This window comes from Notamacropus eugenii, chromosome 2 (genome assembly GCF_028372415.1).
Source record: "Notamacropus eugenii isolate mMacEug1 chromosome 2, mMacEug1.pri_v2, whole genome shotgun sequence".
NCBI lineage: Eukaryota > Metazoa > Chordata > Mammalia > Diprotodontia > Macropodidae > Notamacropus > Notamacropus eugenii.
Window position 1 is genome coordinate 320,743,235 of NC_092873.1, and position 26,125 is coordinate 320,769,359.

The 26,125-nt window shown below is 42.4% G+C and overlaps 1 protein-coding gene across 3 annotated transcripts; it reads left to right on the forward strand.

Moving 5' to 3' along the window:
• Window positions 1-5,901: 5,901 nt before the first annotated feature.
• On the forward strand, window positions 5,902-21,164 carry ENGASE (endo-beta-N-acetylglucosaminidase). Of its 3 annotated transcripts, none has more exons than XM_072645200.1 (14): window positions 5,902-6,281; window positions 8,149-8,213; window positions 8,537-8,738; window positions 11,977-12,125; window positions 13,724-13,881; window positions 14,343-14,491; window positions 15,303-15,465; window positions 16,928-17,031; window positions 17,977-18,085; window positions 18,493-18,680; window positions 19,036-19,184; window positions 19,792-19,900; window positions 20,327-20,441; window positions 20,725-21,164. In XM_072645200.1, exons 1-14 carry the CDS (start codon window positions 5,917-5,919, stop codon window positions 21,136-21,138), a joined length of 2,439 nt encoding a protein of 812 aa, XP_072501301.1. In that variant the 5' UTR covers window positions 5,902-5,916; the 3' UTR covers window positions 21,139-21,164. The 3 variants fall into 3 exon arrangements, with proteins under 3 accessions (XP_072501301.1, XP_072501302.1, XP_072501303.1); XM_072645201.1 differs by having other exon boundaries at window positions 19,795-19,900; XM_072645202.1 differs by lacking the exon at window positions 5,902-6,281 and adding an exon at window positions 6,512-6,694.
• The last annotated feature ends 4,961 nt before the right edge of the window (window positions 21,165-26,125 follow it).

The window sequence follows — 26,125 nt, forward strand, 5'->3', positions numbered from 1 at the left end:
AAAAGTCAAGTAACTGGTTGGGAAAACGCCGAAAAAAGGGAAAAAAAGTAAGACTACAGAAGGTTACTTTCTTGGTGAACAGATATCTTCTCCCATCCTTTTGAATGAGGAAGAACAATGCTTACCATCAGGGAAAGACATAAAAGTCAAGGCTTCTGTATCCCAAACATCCAAAATAAATATTCAATGGACTCAGGCCATGGAGGAGCTCAAAAAGGATTTTGAAAATCAAGTAAGAAAGGTGGAGGAAAAATTGGGAAGAGAAATGAGAGAGATGCAAGAAAAGCATGAAAAGTGAGTCAACACCTTGCTAAAGGAGACCCAAAAAAATGCTGAAGAAAATAACACCTTTAGAAATAGGCTAACTCAATTGGCAAAAGAGGTCCAAAAAGTCAATGAGGAGAAGAATGCTTTAAAAGGCAGAATTAGCCAAATGGAAAAGGAGGTTCAAAAGCTCACTGAAGAAAATAGTTCTTTCAAAATTACAGTGGAACAGATGGAGGCTAATGACAGAAATCACAAACAAAGCCAAAAGGATGAAAAAATGGAAGATAATGTGAAATATCTCATTGGAAAAACAACTGACCTGGAAAATAGATCCAGGAGAGACAATTTAAAAATTATGGGACTACCTGAAAGCCATGATCAAAAAAAGAGTCTAGACATCATCTTTCATGAAATTATCAAGGAAAATTGCCCTGATATTCTAGAACCAGGGGGCAAAATAAATATTGAAAGAATCCATTAATCACCTCCTAAAAGAGATCCAAAAAGAGAAACTCCTAGGAACATTGTGGCCAAATTCCAGAGTTCCCAGGTCAAGGAGAAAATATTGCAAGCAGCTAGAAAGAAACAATTCAAGTCTTGTGGAAATACAATCAGGATAACACAAGATCTAGCAGCTTCTACATTAAGGGATAGAAGGGCATGGAATATGATATCCCAGAAATCAAAGGAACTAGGACTAAAACCAAGAATCACTTACCCAGCAAAACTGAGTATAATACTTCAGGAGAAAAAATTGTCTTTCAATGAATTAGAGGACTTTCAAGCATTCTTGATGAAAAGACCAGAGCTGAAAAGAAAATCTGACTTTCTTTTTTTATTTAAAATTTATTTATTTAACTTTTAACATTCATTTTCACAAAATTTTGGGTTACAAATTTTCTCCCCTTTTATCCCCTCCCCCCCCCAAACACCAAGCATTCTAATTGCCCCTATGACCAATCTGCTCTCTCTTCTATCATCCCTCTCTGCCCTTGTCTCCATCTTCTCTTTTGTCCTGTAGGGCCAGATAGCTTTCTATACCCCTTTACCTGTATTTCTTATTTCCTAGTGGCAAGAACATTACTCGAGAGTTAATCCTAACACTTTGAGTTCCAACTTCTTTACCTCCCTCCCTCTCCACCCCTTCCCTTTGGAAGGCAAGCAATTCAATATAGGCCAAATGTGTGTAGTTTTGCAAATGACTTCCATAATAGTTGTGTTGTATAGGACTAACTATATTTCCCTCCATCCTATCCTGTCCCCCATTACTTCTATTCTCTTTTGATCCTATCCCTTCCCATGAGTGTCGATCTCAAATTGCACTCTCCTCCCCATGCCCTCCCTTCTATCATCCCCCCCACCCTGCTTATCCCCTTATCCCCCACTTTCCTGTATTGTAAGATAGGTTTTCATACCAAAATGAGTGTGCATTTTATTCTTTCCTTTAGTGGAATGTGATGAGAGTAGACTTCATGTTTTTCTCTCACCTCCCCTCTTTATCCCTCCACTAATGAGTCTTTTGCTTGCCTCTTTTATGAGAGATAATTTGCCCCATTCAATTTCTCCCTTTCTCCTCCCAATATCTCTCTCTCACTGCTTGATTTCATTTTTTTTTTAAGATATGATCCCATCCTCTTCAATTCACTCTGTGCACTCTGTCTCTATGTATGTGTGTGTGTGTGCTTGTGTGTGTGTGTAATCCCACCCAGTACCCAGACACTGAAATGTTTCAAGAGTTACAAATATTGTCTTTCCATGTAGGAATGTAAACAGTTCAACTTTAGTAAGTCCCTTATGACTTCTCTTTGCTGTTCACCTTTTCCTGGTTCTCTTCATTCTTGTGTTTGAAAGTCAAATTTTCTTTTCAGCTCTGGTCTTTTCATCAAGAATGCTTGAAAATCCTCTATTTCATTGAAAGACCAATTTTTCCCTTGAAGTATTATACTCAGTTTTGCTGGGTAGGTGATTCTTGGTTTTAGTCCTAGTTCCTTTGACTTCTGGAATATCCTATTCCATTCCCTTCGATCCCTTAATGTAGAGGCTGCTAGATCTTGTGTTATCCTGATTGTATTTCCACAAGACTTGAATTGTTTCTTTCTAGCTGCTTGCAATATTTTCTCCTTGACCTGGGAACTCTGGAATTTGGCCACAATGTTCCTAGGAGTTTCTCTTTTTGGATATCTTTCAGGCGGTGTTCTGTGGATTCCTTGAATATTTATTTTGCCCTCTGGTTCTAGAATCTCAGGGCAGTTTTCCTTGATAATTTCATGAAAGATGATGTCTAGGCTCTTCTTTTGATCATGGCTTTCAGGTAGTCCCATAATTTTTAAATTGTCTCTCCTGGATCTATTTTCCAGGCCAGTTGTTTTTCCAGTGAGATATTTCACATTATCTTCCATTTTTCCATTCTTCTGGCTTTGTTCTGTGATTTCTTGGTTTCTCATAAAGTCATTAGCCTCCATCTGTTCCATTCTAATTTTGAAAGAACTATTTTCTTCAGTGAGCTTTTGAACCTCCTTTTCCATTTGGCTAATTCTGCTTTTTAAAGCATTCTTCTCCTCATTGGCTTTTTGAACCTCTTTTGCCAATTGAGTTAGGCTAGTTTTCAAGGTGTTATTTTCTTCAACATTTTTTTGGGTCTCCTTTAGCAGGGAGCTGATCTGCTGTTCATGCTTTGACTTCATGTCTCTCATTTCTCTTCCCAGCTTTTCCTCCACCTCTCTAACTTGATTTTCAAAATTCTTTTTGAGGTCTTCCATGGCCTGAGCCCATTGGGTGGGCTGGGACACAGAAGCCTTGATTTCTGTGTCTTTGCCTGATGGTAAGCATTGTTCTTCCTCATCAGAAAGGAAGGGAGGAAATGTCTGTTCTCCAAGAAAGTAGCCTTCAATAGTCTTATTTCTTTTCCCTTTTCTGGGCATTTTCCCAGCCAGTGACTTGACCTCTGAATATTCTAGTCACACCCACCTTGCCTCCTGATCCTCCCAGCCAGTGTTTGGGGTCTGAGATTCAAATGCTGCTTCCAGCCTTAGGGCTTTTGGCAGGGGCAGGGCTGCTATTCAGTGTCAGATTAAGTTCAGATGGTCAGGTCGGGGCAGGGCCGCTCAGTTCCCTCAGGGAGTTTATGCACAGACCTTCAACAATGGATCCAGGCTCCTGCCTGCTTAGGGAGCCCCTGTCTGCAGCCGCCTCTCAGCTTCTACCTCCTGGGGGGGCCTGAGTTATGGGGGCACCCCACCCCCCTCTCGACCCGCCAAAGAGACTCTCTCACCGACCCCTGTCACCTGTGGGTGGAGAGACTTGTGTGGCCCCTGGAGATCCCGTCCCTGAAGCCTGCTCGGATCTGTTTCTCTTGGTGCCGCGGCCGCGGCAGGTCTGGACTGGGCTCCGTGTCTGCAGCGCGACGGACCTTTTGTGAGAGGTTTGCAGGTCCCTCTGTGGTTGAAGGGACCCACGTGGCTGCTGGAGATCCCGTCCCCGAAGCCCGCTCGGATCTTTTCCTCTCGGTGCCACGGCCGTAGCAGGGCTGTCCTCAGCTCCCAGTCCCGGCGCCCAGTCCGCAGCGCGAAGGACCTTTTGCGAGAGGTTTGCAGGTCTCTCCGGAACAGAAATCTCCCTCGCTCCAATGTTCTGTGGCCTCTGGGTGCAGAATTCGCCGTGAGTTAGTTCTTTGTAGTTGTTCTATGGGTTGTGGGTTCGGAGCTATGTGTATGTGCGTCTTTCTACTCCGCCATCTTGGCTCTGCCCCCAAAATCTGACTTTCAAATACAAGAATCAAGAGAAACATGAAAAGGTAAACAGCAAAGAGAAGTCATAAGGGACCTACTAAAGTTGAACTGTTTACATTCCTACATAGAAAGACAATATTTGTAACTCTTGAAACTTTTTCAGTATCTGGTTAGTTGGTGCGATTACACACACACACACACACACACACACACACACAGAGCACAGAGCGAATTGAATAAGATGGGATAATATCTTAAAAAAATGAAATTAAGGGGTGAGAGAGAAATATATTGGGAGGAGAAAGGGAGAAATGAAATAGGGCAAATCACCTCTCATAAAAGAGGCAAGTAAAAGACTTTTCAGTGGAGGGAAAAAGGGGGGAGGAGAGAAAAAACATGAAGCTTACTCTCATCACATTCGACTAAAGGAAGGAATAAAATGCATACTCATTCTGGTATGAAAACCTATCTTCCAATACAGGAAAGTCGGGGAGAAGGGGATAAGCAGGGTGGGGAGGATGATGGAAGGGAGGGCAATGGGAGGAGGGAGCAATTAGAAGTTAACACTCTTGGGGAGGGACAAAGTCAAAAGAGAGAATAGAAGCAATGGGGGGCAGGATAGGATGGAGAGAAATATAGTTAGTCTTACACAACACAACTATTATGGAGGTCATTTGCAAAACTACACAGATATGGTCTATATTGCATTGCTTGCCTTCCCAAAGGGGATGGGTGGGGAGGGAGGGAGGAAGAGAAGTTGGAAGTCAAAGTTTTAGGGACAACTGTGGAGTATTGTTCTTGCATACGACTAGGAAATGAGAAATACAGGTAATGGAGTATAGAAAGTTATCTTGCCCTACAGGACAAAAGAGAAGATGGGGACAAGGGAACGGAGGGATGTTAGAAGGGAGGGCAGATTGGTGATAGGGGTAATTAGAATGCTTGGCGTTTTGGGGTGGGGGAGGGGAGAAATGGGGAGAAAATTTGGAACCCAAAATTTTGTGGAAATGAAGGTTGAAAACTTAAATAAATAAATTTAAATAAAAAATTATGCAAATTTCAAAACCATTAAAGAGTTAAAGAAAGTATATTTCCAGGAGGACACTGAGTAATTTTTTTTTAAAGGGGGAGGTAGGTCAAATAAGTTTGGGAACCTCTGCTTTCCACTATTAGAGGCAGCTAGGTGGTACAGTAGGTAGAGTGCTGGCCTTGGAAGGCCTGAATCAAGATGTGACCTCAGACACTTATTAGCTGTATGATCCTGGGCAAGTCACTTAACCTCTGTCCCCAGCTATAAAATGAGGGCACTTACCTCTCAGGGTTACTGTGAGGATCAAATAAGACAGTATTTGTAAAGATCCTGGTACACTGTAGACCCTTGATAAATGCTGGCTTGCTTTGCTTCAGAGTGGTTCATATTAATCATAATAATGATTAATTCATACATCGAGAGCTGTACGGGATGGAAGGGATCATAGTTTCACAGACTTAGAGCAGGAAGGGAGCTCAAGTCTTTGCACGAAGGGGAGGGATCCTAACTCTTCCCTTCTTTCCCTCACTACTAGGCAGCCTCCAGCTTTCGGGAAGTCCTTATCTGTACTTCTGCTCCACGGATGGGCAGGAGCACAGCATGAGCACCTCCCGGCTCCAGCGGCCAGCTCCAGGTGTGGTCAGGACGACAGACTCCAAGGCTGGACGCCTCCTAAGCATTTCAAAGCCAGTCACAAGGAATACACACAACTCCGCTTGGCTTGGGCGTCTTCCAGGGCTGCTTGGTGGCTCGGCTTCCCAAACTAGGGGTGGGGAGGTTGTAAGAACAGAAGGGGAAAACCTGTATCCCAGCTTATTGAGACATAGCCCCACATTCCTCACCCCCACACTCATTCATTAATTCTTTTTTCGAGAGTACCTGTTCAGGTCAATGTCAGGAGCCCGGGCCCTCCCCCAAGCTCTTCCAACCAGTACCCTGGCCCCTCCCTCCAAGGCTGACTGTGGGTGTCCAGGCCTGATTGGAGGCCGGGCCGACAAGGGGCGGGACCGAGCGGCGCCATTGGCGGGAGCCAAGACCTCTAAGCGCACGCCGGTAGGCCAGACCACTCACAGGGGGGCTGATCTGGGGACCTGTGGCCGGCGCCTCCCGGGAGACCCAATGGAGTCGTCGGCGAAGGGTGCAAGCCGGGGAAAGTCTAGGCGGCGTAGCCCGCACCTGTCGCCGGCGGCCGACAAGGAGCAGCCGCGGGAGACGAAGCCGAAGCCGCCGCGCTCGCCGAAGAGGCTCGGGCGGAGGTGAAGGGAAGCCGGGATGTGGCGAGCCGGGGTGGGGGTGGGGAAGGAGAGGCCGAGCGCGCGCTGTTGGACGGAAGGGACGTTCATCTCTTCCTCCCGGCGCGGAGCACTAGTCCCCCCGGCCCCCTCCTCTGCTCCAGCCTGCGGATCCCGCGCTCGCACGCCTCGGCTAGGCCGGGCTGCCCACGCTTTCCCCTCCCCCTCTTTGATCGCTCCGTGGTCTTGCATTTAAAAACAGAGCTTTCGATCGAGTGCGGCCTTAGGGGGTCCTCCTGTGTCCAGTGAGGGGATGGCCACCGGCTCCTGCGGCTTACCTAGAATCCCCAGAGGGCCCCCGGAGGTCATCCGGTCCTCGTCCGTCTTTTGTCGGATGAGAAATCTGGTCCAGAGAAGGTTAATTCCTGGGCTCTGAGGTCAGAGTTCGTTAGGGGCAGAGCCAGCACTAGAATGCAGGACCCTAGCCTCCCTCAGGGCTCCCAACTGTTAGGTGAGGCTGCTGAGCTGCGGTTGTGGATTTCTATTTCTAGACCTCCTTGGGACTCTGCCGCCTCCCCGACCTTGGACATGCCACTTGGAGGGGGCTCCAGAGTCCCCTGTCTGGAAAATGGAAGGGTCCCGTCTACCTCTGACGTGGTGTGGCTCAGTTTACCCAGTAGGAATGAGAGCACCCCCCCCCCCCAGTTAGACTATTCTTGTCTTCTAGGTCACTGGTATCGAAAGTTGGGGCTCAGCCCCGCCTCCAAGGGGAATGTGATCAGCCAGAGGAGGGGGGGAATCAATAGTGACTGATTGCTAGGGTTTGACTCCAAGCCTGGCTCTTCAACCCTCCTCACTCTACCCCATCTCTCCATTGTGCAGTCTTTCCCTTCTGAGCTGGGCATTGGTTTCTTAGGGCAGTAACTCTATGTCCCTGTGGGAAAACTGATCCCCGTTTTCCGTCCCCGACATATCTAATCTGCCCAGAGCACCATAAGTATCTTGGAAGATAGGTGACTCACCTACATTCCTAGAACCTCCCCCTCCCCCTCCCAGTTTTCCTAAGACAGAGGGAGTCCTACAATATGTGCAGGAATGGCGGGTTGTGAGAGATGTCATTATCCTATGTTTCTACCCCTCTTCCAAATTGCCTGGTACTTGTTGAGGGCTCTAGCATCCTTCTAGTCACCCAGGTTCACAAGTGAATTATTAATGTTACTAGTGACACCTCATTTTCCTTCAACCTATACATCAATCAATGAGCATTTATTAAATATGCCAAGCACTTTACTAGGGATACAAAAAAATAAAAAGGGAGAAAGAAAGAAACAATCCCTGTCTTCAAGGAGCCTACATTCTAGTAAGAATGACCAAAAAAAATCTATCGGGGTATTTTAAGTGGGATGTGGCAATGGCTCAAGTCTTCCCAGTCTCTTTCTCTGCTTCTTGGCTCCCTGGCATACTCCCCACCCACCCTTTTCAGCTTTCTTTTCTTTATTTTCTTCCCCCATTAGCTTGTTAATTACTTAAGGGAAGAAACTGTCTTTTCCCTAGCATTTTAGCACAGTGCCTTGTGAAGGCAGTGTTTCCACTATGATATAACCTGGCCTTAGTCTTTGGAGCAATTCTTCTGGGTTGGCTATTTTGTAGAGGACATGATATCTAATGATAAGGGGAAGTCTCTTAATCAATCAACAAGTATTTGACTAGAGTTGCCAGTATACTGAAATGTATTATATAACGTGAGCAATTGCACAAACTCTGGGAAGATAGGTTGAATTTCTTTGCAGGATGTTTGTGGACCAGAAAATTTAAGGAGAAAGATTTCTTCTATTTTAATCCTAGTCCATTTTGTACTAACAGCTTTTCCGTGTTTTTTCTTTTGCTAAAGTGTGGAAGAGAGCCAGAATCCAGTCTTTCGAGAGGTGATCAATTTTAAGCCAACTCCCTTGCCAAGTAAGAAAACCTGAAGCTGTGCACATTGTTTGACTTTTGCAGGGCTTATGGCAAGGATTCTTGACCTGTCATATGTTAACATCCAATATTTGTATTTGTATTTTACTGTAACTGATTTCCTTTGTAATTCCACATGTTTTATTTTATGTATTTAAAAACATTTTGAGAAGGGGTCCTTGGACTTCATTAAGTCTTTGACACAGATAAAAGATTAAGAACTCCTGCCTTAAGGGCTTCTTCTCAAAATTTCATCTCAGTTCCTTTTCACTTTCAAAGTTACCACATTTCAATGACTTTTCCCAATGGTTCTCTCCTCTGTCCAGTTAGAAACTATGACAAGATCACCACTGAACCTGTCAGCTTTTACTTTTCTTCACTGGAGGAGCTTCTTGCATGGGCCCCAGGCAGTGATGATGCCTTTAACATTGCTATGATACCCCTAGCAGATCGCCAGCCATCACTTCAAATCCAGAGGCCTCGGACTCTGGTGTGCCATGACATGATGGGTGGTTACTTAGGAGACAGGTGAGTTAATTTTTAGCCTTCATCCAATAAAACAGTGGTCAAATTGAGAGACCACTGAGGTGTAGTTAATAAAGTGTTGAATCAGGAGTCAGAAGACATTGGTTCTAAGTCTGCCTCTGCAACTAACTAGTTTGGGGCTATTGGGTAAGTTAGGTTATTCTTTGTTGAAGCCATAATCCTATAGCTTGCTTTCTTTCTTGATTCGTTTTATTAACCATCCTCCCATAGCTTCACAATTGGTCCTGAATCTCCTAGCTTTTATTGACTAATGTGAGGTTTGTTATAGAACATAGGGAGACTTTACTTAAATGAATGAGGGAGTCTACCACTTTTTTTGGAATCCCACTTATCTATTGTTATCATTCCTTCAAAATTGAAAGATATATTCCTCTAATGAAAAGCAGTGTGGTACAGTGAATGCGTACTGGACTTGGAGGTATACTGGACTTCGGCACATACTGTGTGACCTTGGACAAATCACATGATCGCTTTAAAGGCTGCATCTTTGTTTCTTCATCTTTAAATAAGGAGGTTGGAATAGATGGCATTGAAAGCCTCTTCCAGTTCTAAGCCTAGGATCCTGTGATCTTGCATGTGAAACCCAAAAAGAAAGATGCTTCCTAGGGAATTATTTTGGCAGTAGGGATGAGTCATAATGGGCATAGATGAATTCAGTTATTCAATTCAACAAATGTCTTTTTAAAATTATCCTTTTTATTAAGTTAATCATCTATAAACATAAACATTTCAGTATGTAAAGATGAACCAAAAAAAGCCTATTATGTATAGTTTTCAAAAATATGTATTTTAAATTTTACAAGGAAGTAACAAAATTCCCCTGTTTGTGTTCCTTTTTGGCTTTTTTGTACATTTTATATTTTATTGTTGTTTTTTTCTCTTTTTTTTTTGGCATCACTGTCATTTCCTACCAACTCACCCTACCCTATAATAAATTAGTATAGTCATGCAAAACAATTCAAAGCTTTTCCTTTGTCTAAAAATCTGTCTTAATCTGGAACTGCTTTCTTAATAGTCTTCTGAAATCATGATCAGCCACTGCATGGAACAGACTTGTAAAGTTTTTCAGTTTTTGTTTTTGTTTTTTTTTTACATTATTGTGGTCACAGTATAAGTTGTTCTGGTTCTCCTCACTTTATTCTTCAGTTTATATGAATCTTCCAGGTTACCTTGAATCTGTCATTCATCGTAATACTCCATTAGATGCATAGACTCCAAAATGATGGGTACCTACTTTGTTTCCAATTTTTTGTTACAACAAAAATATTTTTGTATTTATGGATCCTTTCCATTTTTCTTTGATTTCTTTGGGATATGTGCCTAGTAGTATTATTGCTGGGTCAAAGTGATTTTTGAATATGGTTCCAAATTGTTTTCCAGAATGATTGGCTCAATCAGCAGCTCTACCAAAAGTGCCTTAGTATAGTTGCCTTCTCAGAGCTCTTAATAGTAATTTTATTTTCCTCTTTTGTTATCGTTGCCAGTATGTGAAAGCTCAGAATTGTTTTAGTTTGTTTTTGTCTTATCATCAGTGATTTGGAGCATTTTTTGTATGGTTGCTGCTTGCTTGCATTTCTTCTTTTAAAACTGACATTTGATCACTTCTCTTTTGGGGAATGGTTCTTGTTCTTATATAGAGAATAGGTACTGGATCTGTGATATCCTGAAATAGGAAATGCCTTTGATGCCTTTTCTGCTATTTGTCATCTTAGAGAGTAGTCTGTAAAACTGAGAAGTTAAGTGACTGGCACACGGTCAGAGACAGGACTGTTCTTATGTATTTGAAGTGTCTATATATTTTAGCCTATATTAGAGAAATCTGCTGTAAAGGTTTCCCTTAAAATTCTAACTGCATTGATTCTGTTTGAGCAAAAACTTTTCAATTTTAGTTAATCAAAATTGTTGATTTTACCTGTTTGTGATCACTTCTATTTTTTTTTTTAGCAGTGAAATCTTGCCTTATACTTAGTTGTGAAAGAAAGATTTCATTGCTAAATAAAAAGTAGAAGTGATCACGAACAGATAAAATCAACTCTGAATTGGTGATGAGAACCTTGTTAAGTCTGACTTCTTGGCGTCCTAATAGTGATGTTCTAAATAAACATTTTGGTTTCGCCTTTGAGGAAGAGAGTTTATTGTTTTTTGTGCATCTACCCTGGAAATACGTATGCATATTCATAGCAGCTGCTATGGGTATTGCATTGGCGTTATAGTTGTCTAGATCCTCAAGTGTGGCCCTTTGACCGAATACCAGCTTCACAGAACAAATCCAGGTTCCCCGCCCCTGGAGGCTAAATCTCATTTCTGCCAGGCTACTTTCCAGTTTTCTCAGCAGGTTTTGTCAAATAGTGAGCCTTTATCCCAATATTTGGTATAACAATATTTTTATTTTATTGAATACTTTGCTACTACATTCATTTGCTTTTATATCTTGCTTATTTAGTCTATTCCATGTGTCAGCTTTTCTATTTTTTAGTCATCATCAGGTAATTTTGGTGATTACTGCTTCATAGTACAGAGATCTGGTACTCCTAGGTCCCCTTGAGCCCTGCTTTTTTTTCACTATTTTTCTTGATGTTCTTGACCTTTTCTTCCTCCAGATGAGTTACATTGTTATTATTTTGAGTTCTAAAGAAACCCCTTGGTAGTTTGATTGTTGCGGCACTAAATTAATTTAAGTAGTATTATCATGTTTAGTATATCTATAATTATTTGTTTTCCTTTATTTCTGTAAAAAGTATCTTGTAGTTTTGTTCATATATGTCCTGAGTGTCACTTGGTAGTATACTCCTAGGTATTTTTATGGCAAACATTTTCTCAGGACTTGAATTACCTCTGGAGGCAGGAATAAAGTTGAATAATACATAATCCCTGCCCTCAGAAAGTTTACTTTCCAGTGATGGAGTGAGAGCAGGGAACGTGGTGTGTACACAGATAAATACGATATAAGCCAGAACCCAAATGTAAAAAAGAGAGATAGTTTCCTTTGCTCTTTCCTTAGAAATCCCTTTCCATTACTTTCCATTTTACATTTCAGTTCCTGGGTACATGTTCTTTTCCCTCCAACAGCACATAAGTTTTTTGAGGACAGGGTCTGCTTTGGTTTTGTCTTTTTATCCAACTACGCCTAACACAATGGCATATGAGAAATGCTTGTTGAATTGAACTGAGTTTCCCATTTTGCATCCTGTGATTTGACTTCATCCTATTCCTTTACTAGGTTTATTCAAGGCTCTATGACAGAGTCTCCCTACACCTTCTACCACTGGCATTGTATTGACATTTTTGTATACTTCAGCCATCGCACAGTCACCATTCCTCCAGTGGTCTGGACCAATGCTGCCCATAAGAATGGGGTCTCTGTGCTGGGTAAGAGTGATGGCAGGCTGAATCAGTCTTCAATTATTAAAGAGTGTACATAGTAGCAGGTCAGAGTGATGTAGGAACGAGAGAAGATCAAGGCAGTTGTTGTGGACTGGAAGTATCTGTAAATATGTTGGTTCTTTGGTTCACAGAGCTGGAAGGGAATCTTAAAATCAAGCTCCTTTATTTCATATATTAGGAATCAGGGGCAGAGTTTAAATGACCTGCCCCAGGGTCACACAGGAAGGATGTATGCTGATCCAAGATTGGAACCCAGATGTTCTTTCCACACTACCTCCTTAGCTGGGGTGTCATAGAAAGAATGTTGTCTTTGAGGTTAGAAACCTCATTTTGAAGTTCCCCTAACTCTGAAGAGTCATTATTAGCTCTCAGTCCTTAGTCAAGTCCCTTAACCTTTCTATGCCTCAGTTTCCTCATCTGCTAAATGGATATACTAATGCCAACACAACAGGATTGGTGTGAGGATCAAATGAGATCATATAAATAAATAAAACCATAAAATTTTACATAAGCTACTGTTACCACTAGAGGAAGTGATATGGCACAAAGAGAAGAGCACAGGCCTTGGACTCAGGAATAACTTGGGTTCAGATCTTGCCTCCAACGTTTCTGTAGCTATATGGACAAGGGCAATGCTTTACCTTTACCTCTTTGAGCCTCAGTTTCCTTACCTGTAAAATGGTTCTGGTAATAATTGTAGGAACCTCACAAGGCTGTTGTAGGGATCAAATGAGAAAGCATATCTAAAGTATTTTTACAAACTTTAATCAATCAAGCATTTATTAAACACTATATGAGATACTGTTCTAGCCCATTGGGAATGAAAGTAGACCTTTTCTTCAAGAAAGGTACATTCTGTTGGGGAAGGGAAGGGAAGGTAGCACATGAAGGGGACTGGAAAGGTGAGGGCAGAGGAGGTATGTGTAGTGGCGACATGGTGCAGACATAGCCTGGAAGTAGAATGGGGGTGGACTCTGGGCAAGACAAACTGAAAACTCATCTGTGAGAGACCAGTGCCCCAAGGGCAGAGTGTAAGATTTGGTTTGGGGGAGATGTGAGAGATGATGGCTAGTGTGCAGGCAGCTTGGCTCATAGCAGTAGCCTTCTACCCATCCTGAGACAAGAATTTGCTCAATATGGAGCTCATGTAAATAAAAAAAAAATTTGTAGAAAGTAGAAACAAGGTAATTTTGGGTTTGGGGGAGACATTAGCATACAATGGGTCAAGAAGGGCCTCATGTCAAAAATTATACGTGAGCTTAGGTTTGAAGGAAGCAGGAGAGTTTAAGATGATGAAGGAATTCATGCCAGGTATGTGTGGAGACAGTAGGATGGGAAATAGAGTGTGTGAGCCACAGGTCAGTCAGGATGGGCCATAGAGGATGGTAATATGTAGTAAAATATAAATGTCTGCTATTATTAGCTAGCCAGAACTCATTAGCAGACCCATTGGTGGCCTTTTGATTTACCTCTGACGTCACAACTCTGGTGTTTCCATCCAAGCTATACTCACTCCTGCTAAGCAAGTTGTCTTCTCACCTGCACATCATCAAAGAGCCTAACCTTTCTGTTCTGTCTTCTAGGAACCTTGATTACAGAGTGGACAGAAGGTGGGCGACTCTGTGAGAAATTCTTGTCTGGAGACCCATCCTCTTACCAGAAGGTGGCAGATCAGCTAGTCCGCATTGCACAGTTTTTTCGCTTTGATGGCTGGTTGATCAACATTGAGAACTCACTGAGCGTGAGTGTGGTCCTCTTCCCCCAGCCAGCCTTCCACCCTACTCTAGTTCATTACTCCCATCAGGGTTTTACGCGTGCCAGCCATCATGCTAAATGCTGAGGAAACAAAAGCAAGTTATCAAGACAGTCCCTGCTCTCAAGGAGCTTTTGTTCTAATGGGGAAGAAAGCCCAGAAAGGGGAGCTGGAAAAGTGTGGAGAGGGAAGATATGTGTGGTGGTGATATAGTGACATGGCCCCACTGCTATATATGGGACTCTGGGTATGGGCAAGACAAAGTCATCTGTCAGAGACCAGTGCCCCAAGACAAGAGTATAAAATTTGGCCAGTGTAGACAGCTTAACTCATACCAGTAATGTTCTTCCTATCCCGAGAGAAGAGTTTGCTTACCTGGAGCCCTTTATGCTTTCTAAATTGCACTCAACTCAGACAACGTCAAATGGTCTCTTTCCCCCTTCTCACAGATGGCTGCAGTGGAGAACATTCCTTTTTTCCTGCGATACCTGACTGACCAGTTGCACCAACATGTACCAGGTGGATTGGTGATTTGGTATGATAGCGTACTGAAGGATGGACAGCTCAAGTGGCAAAATGAATTGAATGAAAGTAATAGGTGAGCTGATTTAACAGTGGCAATGTGGTCTCTGTTTTCCTTGTCTCCTGAATGTGGGCAGAAGAGTGAGAAGAGATTGGAATAGATTCCAGTCTCAACCCAATAAGGATGGCTAATGTTATAGATCGAAGGTACTTGTCAGATCAACTGAGCAGCTCTGAGAAGGATCTGGTCTTCATCCTTGCCTTTCCAGGCCTAATTAACTGACATTTCGTCTTCCCACCCAAAAGAATTCTGCCTCCCTTTGGAGGACGTGAGGTTATTCTTAATTTGCCTTGCCTTTAAGCATAACTACTTGCATAGGCCTATTGTAATGTGTTGTGGGTTGGTTGTAAAGAATATTAATGCTTTTCATTCCTGTGGGGAGCATGAACTACTTAGAAAAAGAAAAAAAACAAAAAATTTTGGCCATTTGCCAGCGAGTGAGTGAGTGTGTGTGTGTGTGTGTGTGTGTGTGTGTGTGTGTGCGCACACGTGTTCGTGTTGAAACTCAGAAGTGGCTCTGATCTGTGAGAGGTTTGAATCTGTGGCCACTTTGGGTGAGAAGGCACAGTCTAATTAGATTCCTCCTCTTCATCAAAAGTTTTAATTGCTTATGGCCTTGCCCTTACAATTATATGGAGAGTGATTTACAGACACAGTTCATGCCCTCTAGGAGCTTAAAGGCAAGGTGGGTTCTCGGGGAGCCTGCCTATAGTTCCTACTTCTGGAAGAAAGGGAACCCTTGTGAATAAGAGGGCTCAGTAAAGACTGAGAGAGCAGGACTGGCTGGTTTGACCCTTCCCCAATTTTGTGTCTTGCTACTTCCCAGGGTATTCTTTGACTCCTGTGATGGTATCTTCACCAATTACAATTGGAAGGAGGAGCACTTGGAACGTATGGCAGCCTTTGAGATGCGCAAGGCAGATGTGTATGTAGGAGTGGACGTATTTGCACGAGGAAGTGTCGTTGGAGGTGGATTTGACACAAACAAGGTGAGTAGCCTGGGGAGATGAAGGAGGCTTAGTCACCATTTGAGGTGGTAAGGCTCTTTCAAGGTTTTAATGGCTTTTTCCCATTAGTTATTGTCTTTTTCACCTTTCCCTTCACCTTGGAGAAGGAAGGTGCTCATCATTCTTCTGAGGATAGACAAATTGAGACTTAGAGACCATTGACTTGTGGGCTACCCAGCATGGATATGACAGGGCTCACTTCAGCCCTGGACAACTGGAAATCTGGGGACCTGTATTCTAGATGCAGACTTCAGGCATGTCCCTTCTCTTCTCTGAGAAAAGGAAGACTGGTGGGGAAGCTGGGGAAGGGGTGGGATAGGTTAAACAGTCTTCAAAGCTTCTTTCAGTTCTATTGTATGACTATGAATTCTGACTGTCAGCTATTGAGAAGTAGTGCTGGATTTGGAGTTGGAGGTATCAGGTACAGATGCTGCCTCTGCCCCTCATTATTGCTTCTGTGATGATAAGAAAGTCACTTAACCATTTTGGGCCTCAGTTTCCACCATCTGTAAAATGAGGAATTGGATTAAATGAGGTCTCTTCTAGCTCTAAATCTTTGATCCTGTGATAAATTCTTGTGTACTTGAGAGTAGCCTGGACCACCAGTCCCTTCCATTCTGACTAGCTCTTACCTTCTTTCTGTACCTTTTCAGGATAGCAGAGCAGACTTGGGGAATACTAAAAGTATTTTTATATTTTTTAAATTCTTTGGTCAGTTTAGGTGATGACTTGGGGTATTTGGTTTTGGGAAATGATAGGTTGGTTATGAGTTTCTGGCAATACAACTTATGGCAGCAAAATGGAAAAGGGAGTTTAGGGGTTGATGTACCTCATGAGAGAAAAATAGACAATCTGTCTGTTGAACTGTCATTCCTGTCCCTTATCTTTTTCTGTAGGGAGGTCTTCAGTCATTAATTAAGCTTTAAATGAATAAATAAATGCCATCACAGAACATTCTTATTCCTGGTTATTCCAATTATGTAATGAGGTAAGAGGTTTCCTGCATTCCTTTACACTTTGGACATTCCTTCTGGCTTTCCTCCACCCTGCAGTGCCCTCTTATGGCCAATATGTGAAACTGCAGAGTGCTCCAATAGGATTCTGCACGAATCTGAGCAGCAAAGGGTCATTTAACCAATAAGCATTAATGAGTGCTCTTTATGTGCCTGGCACTGTGCTGGGTGTGGGACATACGAAGATAAAAGTGAAACAGTACCTGCTCTCAAGGAGCTACAAAAACCCAAGAGTTCATCAGAATAATGTGGAAAAATTTCAGAACTGACTGATAGAGGAGGGCATGTTTGATGAGGAGTCAGAGACTCATCGCTTTCTGCTCTGATAATGAGAGAATCCCGATCTGTAACCTTAGCCTCAGAGAAGGCGGTGGATGAACTATTTTTACTTTATATGACCAGCCTTTCTCTCTGCCTTCTGTCTTTTGCAGTCACTGGAGCTGATCCGGAAGCATGGGTTCTCAGCTGCGCTTTTTGCTCCTGGCTGGGTGTATGAGTGCTTGGATAATAAGGATTTCTTCCAGAACCAGGACAGGTGAGTTCTCAGTCCCAGTTGGGGCTTCTAGTAGTAGATCAGTGAGTCAGAGAAGGGGACCTCTGATTATTTTTTTTTTTTCTGGGCAAATCAAACAGCTTGGCTGCCCCCAGGTAGGAATGTCCTAGAAAGAGATGGAAAAGCAGTGAGGAATGGAAGATGGGTCAGGGATGGAGGGACCACTTCTCTCAGACTGGCATTTCTGTTGAATGAAGCAAAGTGATTGAGGAAACATGAAGTTATATTTTGTTCTCACAGAGTGTTATAATATTTTGTTTTGTTTATATATACACACACATGTATACACGTATACAAATATAAGTGTATATATGTATATATTAAACACATGTATAAGTGTATATAAAACCTTTGTTTGTGTCACTGATTCCTTGGGCATATGCCCCACTCATGGGATTACTGAGCCAAATGCTTTGAACAATTTAGTGATTTTTCTTTAATAATTCCAAATTGTTTTCCAGAATGATCGTTCTAAATCATAGCTCTACCCGCAAGTGTATGAGGGTGTCTGTTGGTCCATAGCCCCTCTAATTCAACTATGTTTTTTATCATTTTTGTCAGTTTCATAGGTATGAGGTAAAACCTCATAAACTATAAACACACTAAAATTTAGTGTGAATTTCTCAGGTTTAATGATTTGGAAAAACCTTACATACGATTGTTGACAATTTGCATTTCTTCTTTTGAAAACTACTCTTCTTGGGGTACTTATATTTTGAACAATGGCTCTTGGTCTTTTATATATGTCAATTTCTTATATAACTTGGGTACTAGACTTTTATCAAAGATATTTCAAGGCAAGTATAAGTTTGTCTTGGATGGGATCGGGGAAAGCTATAAGATAGAATGGTTGAGATTGAGGGTATGCTGAGTCTCCTCTTTATTACATTTCTTGAGTTCTTCCTGCACCCACATGTCTCTGTGTAGGTTCTGGAGTTTGCTGGAGCAATATCTGCCCACTCACAGCATTTGTTCCCTGCCCTTTGTCACCTCATTCTGTCTGGGCTTGGGAACACGGAGATTCTCCTATGGACAGGTGTGTGCAGTATTTGTGGTTCTCTTGTACCCTTGAAGTCGTGCTGGGTTGAGGGTAGAACAAGAGTTTCCTGCTTGTACTGGATTAAAAAAATTAGTTGGTGCTTTTTGTCTTTACATAACACTAATTTCCAGATATACCTCTTCCTGCCTTATATTCCAGCCAATGAGCCTTCCCTTGTATTATTTATAACTTGTATTACATTTTTGCAAGGGGAAACATTCTCCCTTTTGTCTTCTAATTTCCATCAATTTGTGAGAAATGGAGGGGAGGTTTGTTTTGTGAGACTAGGATTTGTGATCCAAATAGAATTGATATCCAACTTTGATCCCTGTCCATTCCTACTGTCCACTTTGTCCTGCATGACCTCATGGAATGCTTTCCTTGCCCCTGGTTTTTCCTTTTAGGAGGAGACAGTTGGACCTTGGTACCACCTGAGTGCTCAGGAAATCCAGCCTATCTTTGGAGACCATGCATTAGAAAATAAGTCTGGTTGGGTGAGGATTCACAGTTGCTTGATGGATGCCTGGAATGGAGGAAGCTCCCTGCTTGTTCATGGGGTGATTCCTTCCAACACTGGGAAGGTGGCTGTGAGGTAGGTGAATGATTGGAGATTAGGGATTTTCAGCCTCTCTTTTGACTGTGTGCTGGCAGCTTAGCTGGCCTACCTGGTAGGGCAAAGTACTAGAGGGCCAGGGCAGATAAAGGTTTTCAGCATGTGTTGTACTTTAGTTTGAGGAAGATCTGATTTTCCTCATGACTTTCCAAAGTCATGACTAACTAGAATAGTATAGTAGTTATCATTAGCCAAATAGCTAAGTCGTGGAAGGGAGAGGTGGAGATCCTAGGGTTTATAGTGTTTCAGTATCTTTGTGGCTCAAGGCACTTGAACCTAGTATCTTAGTAGAGTTTCTCTAAGGCGTCTCATTGCATAATTTTTTTTCCTCTAGGCTTTTTTCTCTGAAAGTCCCAGCACCACCAAAAATTTATCTGTCTCTAATATACAAACTGGAAGGGCGCACAGATATCACCGTTGCGTTGGAACTCTCCACCCTTGATGCTGGAAGATGTAACATTGGGGGCATCTCATCTGTACATGGTGAGGAATCAGGACAAGGCTCCCTCTTGCCTTCACTCAACTTCTTTCCTCTGATGTCTTTTCTTCTGTCTGGGCTTTTTACTCTGCCTTCTGTGGTCTTCTATGGAAGCAAAAGTCTGAAAAAACTTGTATGACCAACAGGGTGGAAAGAGTGTTGGCAGAGACCTCACAGGGGCCCTGGAAGTGGGTATTAAGGTCTCAGCTAAATTCTGCAGGAAGGGACAGCATGTCCCAGAATGATCATTTTAGAAGTAGACTAGAGGAAGAATTCATTTCCACTTTCCTTTGTAGACTACTCCCAACAGTCCAGGATTTTTTGAGCTGTACCTCCAACTGGGTGTATCATTAGGAGTGAACAGATAAAGTGTTATGGAGTAGATGAAAAGGTGGGGAACCCTATCATTGAGTTATTTTCTTATTCAAAGTTCAGTTTTACTGAAGGGAGATCAGATGCCCCCAATTGACAACTTCTAAAAGAATGGAAGTTTTAGCTTCCTGGCTGGTTTCTTTCTGGTTCCTGGTTCTTTCTTTCTTGGCATTTCTGACTTGGAAATCTGGCTGGAAAAATAGAATTGAGCCTCATATTTTTCTTGACTTGTCTCCTTAGCAGGGTCAACCACTAGGCACACTCCCCGACCTCTCCGGGTACCCCCAGCCAAGCTGCTCAGGTGGGTTGGTAGATGCAGCCAGCAGTTCAACGGGGGCTGGATCCATCGGTGAGTCCCCCTCCCCTAAGGGTGTGTTGCACTGTGCAAGGGGCTGGCCTACCATGAAGATGGGCTAGAGGTGAGTGGGTATAAGGATTTCCAAGCTGAGAATTCCCAGGACTGGAGGGTGGTGGGGAGGGGTTATTCTTACCTATTGGAAGAGCCCTGTTCAGAAGGTTTTTGGGCTGCTGCAGGGTATAGGTCCTAGTTTATTACATGTGCAATTAACTTATCTCTGGAGTCCTAGGTCCTTTGTCACTTTGCCTCCAAACCCCCGTCTTCCATGACTACTATAGGACTGGGTCATGGTGAGCAGTCAGTAGTATAAGAAGTTGAGCTTGAGTTTAGTCACTCAACGAAGTAGTAGGGGATTCTACTCGACATAGAAGCCCTTCCTTCTTTTGTCTTCATAGCTTGTCTCTGTCCTCTCCACAGCTGCTATGAAGTGAATCTTCAGAACTGCTTTTTGCAGGACATCTTTGTTAATTTCACACGCCCCTTGGGCAGCCAGAAGGATGAAAACTTTACTTGTCGCCTTGGAGAAATCCAGGTGAGGAGTCCTAAGGATGAAGATTTCTGCACTTGTAGAAAGGAAGTTTGGGATCCTGGGGGCTCAACCTGTTAAGGGCTTATGCTGAACCCTCAAAGAAAAGGCATGTTATTGCTATAAAACTGGGAACAAACTGCAAAGCTTGCTGGTAATATCCCTTGTCTCAGAGAGGGAGGGGAGGTGCTAGTGCCCAACTTCTAAATCACACAAGGCTTGTATTTCCCATCTTGGGAATGAAAGTGAGGGATTAGGGGGATATTCTGAACTTTCTTTCTCTTGGCAGGTAGTAGATGCAAACAGCCTAATGACACCCTTGTCCCAGGTCCGAGACCTTACTGCCTCCCACACCTGTTGGCAGCGTATCCACTCAGAGTCACACATGTTCAAAACGAAGCTTCTTCTCAGCTGTACCCTCTGCTGGTCCTACCTGTTACCCCAAGTCTGTGGCTTCCGGATCTACCATCAGGGAGGGAATTACTCTTGTAGAAAGGAGCTGCTAGACTCAGAAGAACCCACATTCTTAGGTTTAGCTCATGCCAATATGTACCGTGTGGTGAACCTGGAAGTAGAAGAAGCCCCAGCTGGCCAAGACTGCTTTGTGGATTTCTTGATACAGCCTCTCCCTAAGGAAGGATTCTTGATTCCTCAGGCAGAGTGGGGCAGATTGACCCTGCTCTACTCAAAATCGAGGGCCTAAGCATTAAAGCAGAACTGTCTCATTGACTCGAAATTTCTTTCCTCATTGTGGTGGAGGGAGGCTTGATTCAAGTATGTAAGTTTGGAGGTATTGAAGCAAAGGGCACTGGAGGACCTTGGGGACAGGTGTGGGCAGGAAGCTGTTGGAGGCCCATGTAGGCCTTGGTAGCTGCATTGGAACTGAGGCACATATAACTGCTTTTGTTTGGTATTTTTAAATCAACTCTTTGAGGTTGAAAATTTTTCCTCTGGCATGATTTGAAGCAAATTATTCTCTTTATTCCAAAAAGTTTCAAAGTAATAATTACAGGGATTAGAAATACTTAGTTAAGGGAAAATAGACAGGAAGACTAAGGCTGTATCCTTATATTGAGAGTGGTAACCATTTTTCTTCACTGTGGTCTGAATAACTGAGAAAATGAGTTTAAATTACAGCTAGAGGATTTTAGTTAAGAGAAGCATAAGGTCTAACATGAGATTCTACAACCGTACTTTCACTGTGGGGTGAATGCTGTGGGCCTGGTAATTTATGAAGACCCCACACCAAGGCAAATCTTGGCTTCACTGTGGAAACTTGGCCAGTGCCCATTGTTTCTAGGGTGTGGGCATGGGGAGGAAGGTGTACCTGTTTTCCCTAATCTGAGTCAAGGATTAAGATCTAAAGCCAGCTTAACAGAGATATAGCCCTAGATCTCTTCCAGCCTTGTGATTTGGTCAAGACCCATTATAGCATAAAAGTCTTCTCTGTAGAAGGGCTTTAAGGACTCCAAAGATTTTTTAAAAAACATTTTTCCTTTTCTATGATTGGGCTTGGAATGAAGTTTTCTGCCTCCCTTGGCTGTACCTCTGCTCTAACTAGAGGCTGTTAGGTTCAAGGAGATGAGAGGCCAGGCCCCATCATAGCTCTTTCTGCCTCTTGGGTAGCTTGTGTCTGACTGTCTTCTAGCCTGATATTTTCTGTCATTCAGCAGAAACACCTAAGATAGATCCTCTCACTGCATCTTTTTCTAGTCACTTCCCCTTTGATAGTTTTCGTATGTGCTGAACCCTCTTCATGTACTGCTTTTCTTCTCCTGTCTTACTTCCTTGCCCTTTGTTCTTCATTTTGGTCTTCTCTCTTGGATGAATCAGTTTCCTGGCCAGGTGTCACAAGGACACCCAATACGTTTGTTGGTTATATTTTCCCGCTGATCACCAGATACCCTTCTTAGGGCTTGGGCTCTGTTAACCTTGTTACCTTGGCTACATTCTGTCTGAGTTCACTGTGCCATATCCTCTGTGAATCTGACGAATTCATAGAGCAGTGGGGAGAGAACCCATAAGCCCTGCCTTTAGGACATAAATGATCATACATTTAGAATTCCAGGAACTATAGGGGTCATTTAATCCAATTCTTATTTAACAAATAAAGACCAGTCACCCAGGTGATGTACCCAGTGGCCTGTCCTGGGATACTGTTAGATCTAGGTATCAATATTTAGCTTTTGTCATATCAGAAAAGATTGCTACATTGTACTCGGAGCCACCAGGTGGCAGCACAGGTCTCTTGGCTTTTTTGGCTCTCTCTTTGGCCTTTGAAATTTGGAGACTTCATGGAAAACTGGCAGAGCCTAATGAAAGATGTAGCATACCTAAGGTTTCTTTGTGTATTGGTAATTGGAGGATGGTGCTTTGTTCCTCTTAGTGTTTTGTCTTCTCTTTCTTTTGGTTGTACCTTTCTTCCAGAGAAGGAACTCCTAACCTAGACTCTAAACTTAAAAAACAAAACAACCCCCCTTGCCAACACTTTGATCATTGTATTTCAATATAATTGGTTTTGTAATCCTATATATTTTTTGCATTGAACTACATTATTCTGAGAAGGGATCCGTAGGTGTCCCTAGATACTGCCATAGGAGGCCATGTCCTAAAAGAATTTAAGAATCTCTGTTTTGGAAGAAAGGTAACCCTGACTCCCTGCATCCCAGAGTTCTACAGCTTCTGTCAAACTTGTTAGTTGCCATATAGGTAGCAAATTGACTTTTGGACCACAGAATGACTCAAGGCATGAACCTAACAAGGCATGTAAAAATGTAAATTTCTGGTGTCTTACAAATTTTATCAGTAGGACTTTAGGTTGACAAAAGGGGAGAGAAGCAGATAGTTTCATAAAGAGTTGTAGCAACAATGTAAGAAAAAGACAGATAAAAGTTCATAGATGACAAAATCCATGAAAGGAGATTCAGATACCAGGAGGAAAATATGATTTCTTAGATGTCACAGAGATTTGGTGGAATGAGACTAGTGAATGGAATATGGCTTTGGAAGGGTGTGTGTGTATCTTATTGCAAATCAAAATATAGGATAAGTTTTTTGGTTTTGTTTAAAGTTGCACTGTAAGGGGGGAGGGGGTTGAGTAATATTGTATTTTAAGAAGATGTGCTTCAATTCGAAGCAGTCTGAGAAGCAAATCTGGGAAGCACGGTAGAGAACATGGATTAAGCAATGGACGCAGAAAAAGAAGCATCTTTGTCATTGGAGATCAGTTGGGCAGAAATATGAAATATGAGAAGTTTGGGAAACAAACACGGCAAATTGTCTTGATTGAGTAATGATGGAATTCCGGACAACTACTGGAGCTCTTCTAAAAGTATAGGAGCTAATAGATTGTTGGCTTTAATAATAGTTTCACTCTTCATAATGTAGAGGAACCAACACAGGACAATTTTTATTTTGGACCTGATTCTCACCAATAAGGAGAAATCAGTTCCAGGAAGTGACCATGCCATCTTAAATTTTGTAACAGAGGAAAAGAAAACAGAAAATGATCTTGCTTGCAAATTTCACAGGGTTAAAAAAAAACCCAACCCAAATTCCATAGGATTCCATGGATTAAAATTCTCTAGGGAAAGTCATTCTGGAAGAAATGGGAAAGTCTCAAGAATGAAATTCTAAAGACACAAAGGAAGCAATTCTGATAAGGAGAAAATAATTATTGAGATAGATGTGGACTGATAGTGAATTCACCAAACAACTTAGATTTTAAGTTTTATAATGAAGGTGGAAGCAAAGGCAAGTAATGGAGAGTGAATATGGAAGTGTAACTTTGTTCTATAAAAATAGTATGAGGTGTGCTAGGGCTAAGAACATGTTGAGTTTGATGGATAAAGGCAATAGAGAAGGGCTTAAAAATTATGCTGGAGAAAGAATGTAGAAGGGACAGAACCCCTTTTGGGTGTATGGGGTGATGATAAGTGACAGCACATCCTGAGCCATCTCCAGTCATCCTGATGAATATCTGGTCACTGGACCCAGATGGCTCATGAGGAGAAAATGAGAGTGGTGACCTTTCACAGTCCTCCCTCACTAAAAACAAAGTCAAGCGCAAGTCATGTCATCATTTCTCTGATGTCATGGTCTTTGAAAATGAAGGACAAACAAAAGTAACAATAAAAATGGCAGCACTGCTCAGCCTACATGTTGCTTCTTTTTTCTCTACCAATAAAAATGATATTTGAACTGGAAGTGATAGAACAAGCATGGTTAGTGAAGGGAGAGTTGATACCCAAGGGAAGTAAGAAAATATTGAAAGCACCTGGCTGTACTTAATGAGCTGTAGTCACCAGGCTGAGTTAAACTATGTCCTCTGGTAATGAAAGAACTGGAAGATGTGATTCTCAGCATTCTTTGAAAGGATACAGAGAATAGAAGAGGTGCCCCAGGATTGGAAAAGGGCAGATATACTGATTTCCAAAAAGGAGCATAGATGTAAAGCAGGAGGGGATTTTAGAGGCCAAGATGGCCTTATTTTACAGATGAGGAAGCTGAGGAAATGAAGACATATGGACTAAATATGCTACAGTTTGAAACTGACCAAACAACTGGACTTAAATGGTTTGATGTCATCTTGGAAGGTCTTTAATGGAATGTCCCCAAGATCTTTGCCTGGCTTTGTGTTGTGTAATGATTTTTGTCAATGATTTGGACAAAAGCAGATGGTATGCTTATCAGACTTGCAGATGGTACCAAGCAGGGAGGGATAGCTAACGCAATCAGGATACAGAAAGATCCCAGTAGGTTAGGACATTGGACCAAATTTAAAAGATGAAATTTAATAGGCATTGGGGGACTGAAATTTTTACTGGCTAAAATTCAATACCACAGCACACAGACTTTGCTACTGACAGTCATGCTTAATAAAAACAGATATTTGGGCTAGATGGGTGCCTTTTTATCTTACCTTTTGTTGGGGCTGCAGTTCATTTATAGATTACTCATATGTTATATAAGTAACAATTTGTTATAACTGAAGGCTTTGATCTCCAGCCTGTGATTTAGGGGTGAAAAGGAAAGACCTAATCAGCCTGGGGGCACTCTGCCTGCTTTGTGTTAGCCGGTTGTGGTGGCTACATCTATGTCAGCCTGCCCTTTTTAGGGAGAAGTGTTAGCCACAAGGTACTAGCAGACTGAAGCTGAGATGGCTGAGCTGACTGTAAAGAGATGAGCACACCAGCAAGAGTCTAGTGGAGCACTGTACCCAGCCAAGAGCAGACCTAGTGAGAGTAGGATGTTAACACCACTAGAAGACATCAGAGGTCCTACAGCATTGGAGGTGTGAATTGCCCCTCCTGTATGAAGCCTGTGCATGTTCACTGTCTCTAGTAGTGTATATATTTGTGGAAGAATGTACTCTATATTTGATTTTGTATTGCAAATCTTATTACTATGATATTTCAATAAATGCCTTCGCTTTGAACTGTGTCCTCTAATTAGAAAATAAAAACACATTTGAGGGGGCTCATGAGGGATATAGACTTAGATTACCTTGAATCTGAGGAGTTGTTCTGTGGACCTCCTGTATGCGAGAGGGTTAGCACTGATGCTACATAGAAATGAATGTAAAGTCTTAACACCAATTCAGAAAAAACAATTTCATAAGTACAAGATGGGCAAATGGCAGGTGATCTGAAAAATTCTGGGGACTTAGTGGACTGCACACTCAATGAGTC

Bases quoted from the DNA above. Each gene is read 5' to 3' on its own strand.
- ENGASE (XM_072645200.1), top strand. From the start codon at position 5,917: ATGTCAGGAGCCCGGGCCCTCCCCCAAGCTCTTCCAACCAGTACCCTG. The intron at 8,214-8,536 runs GTAAGAAAACCT...TCCTCTGTCCAG, and splicing joins TAAGCCAACTCCCTTGCCAA to TTAGAAACTATGACAAGATC. The intron at 18,681-19,035 runs GTAGGTGAATGA...TTTTTCCTCTAG, and splicing joins ACTGGGAAGGTGGCTGTGAG to GCTTTTTTCTCTGAAAGTCC.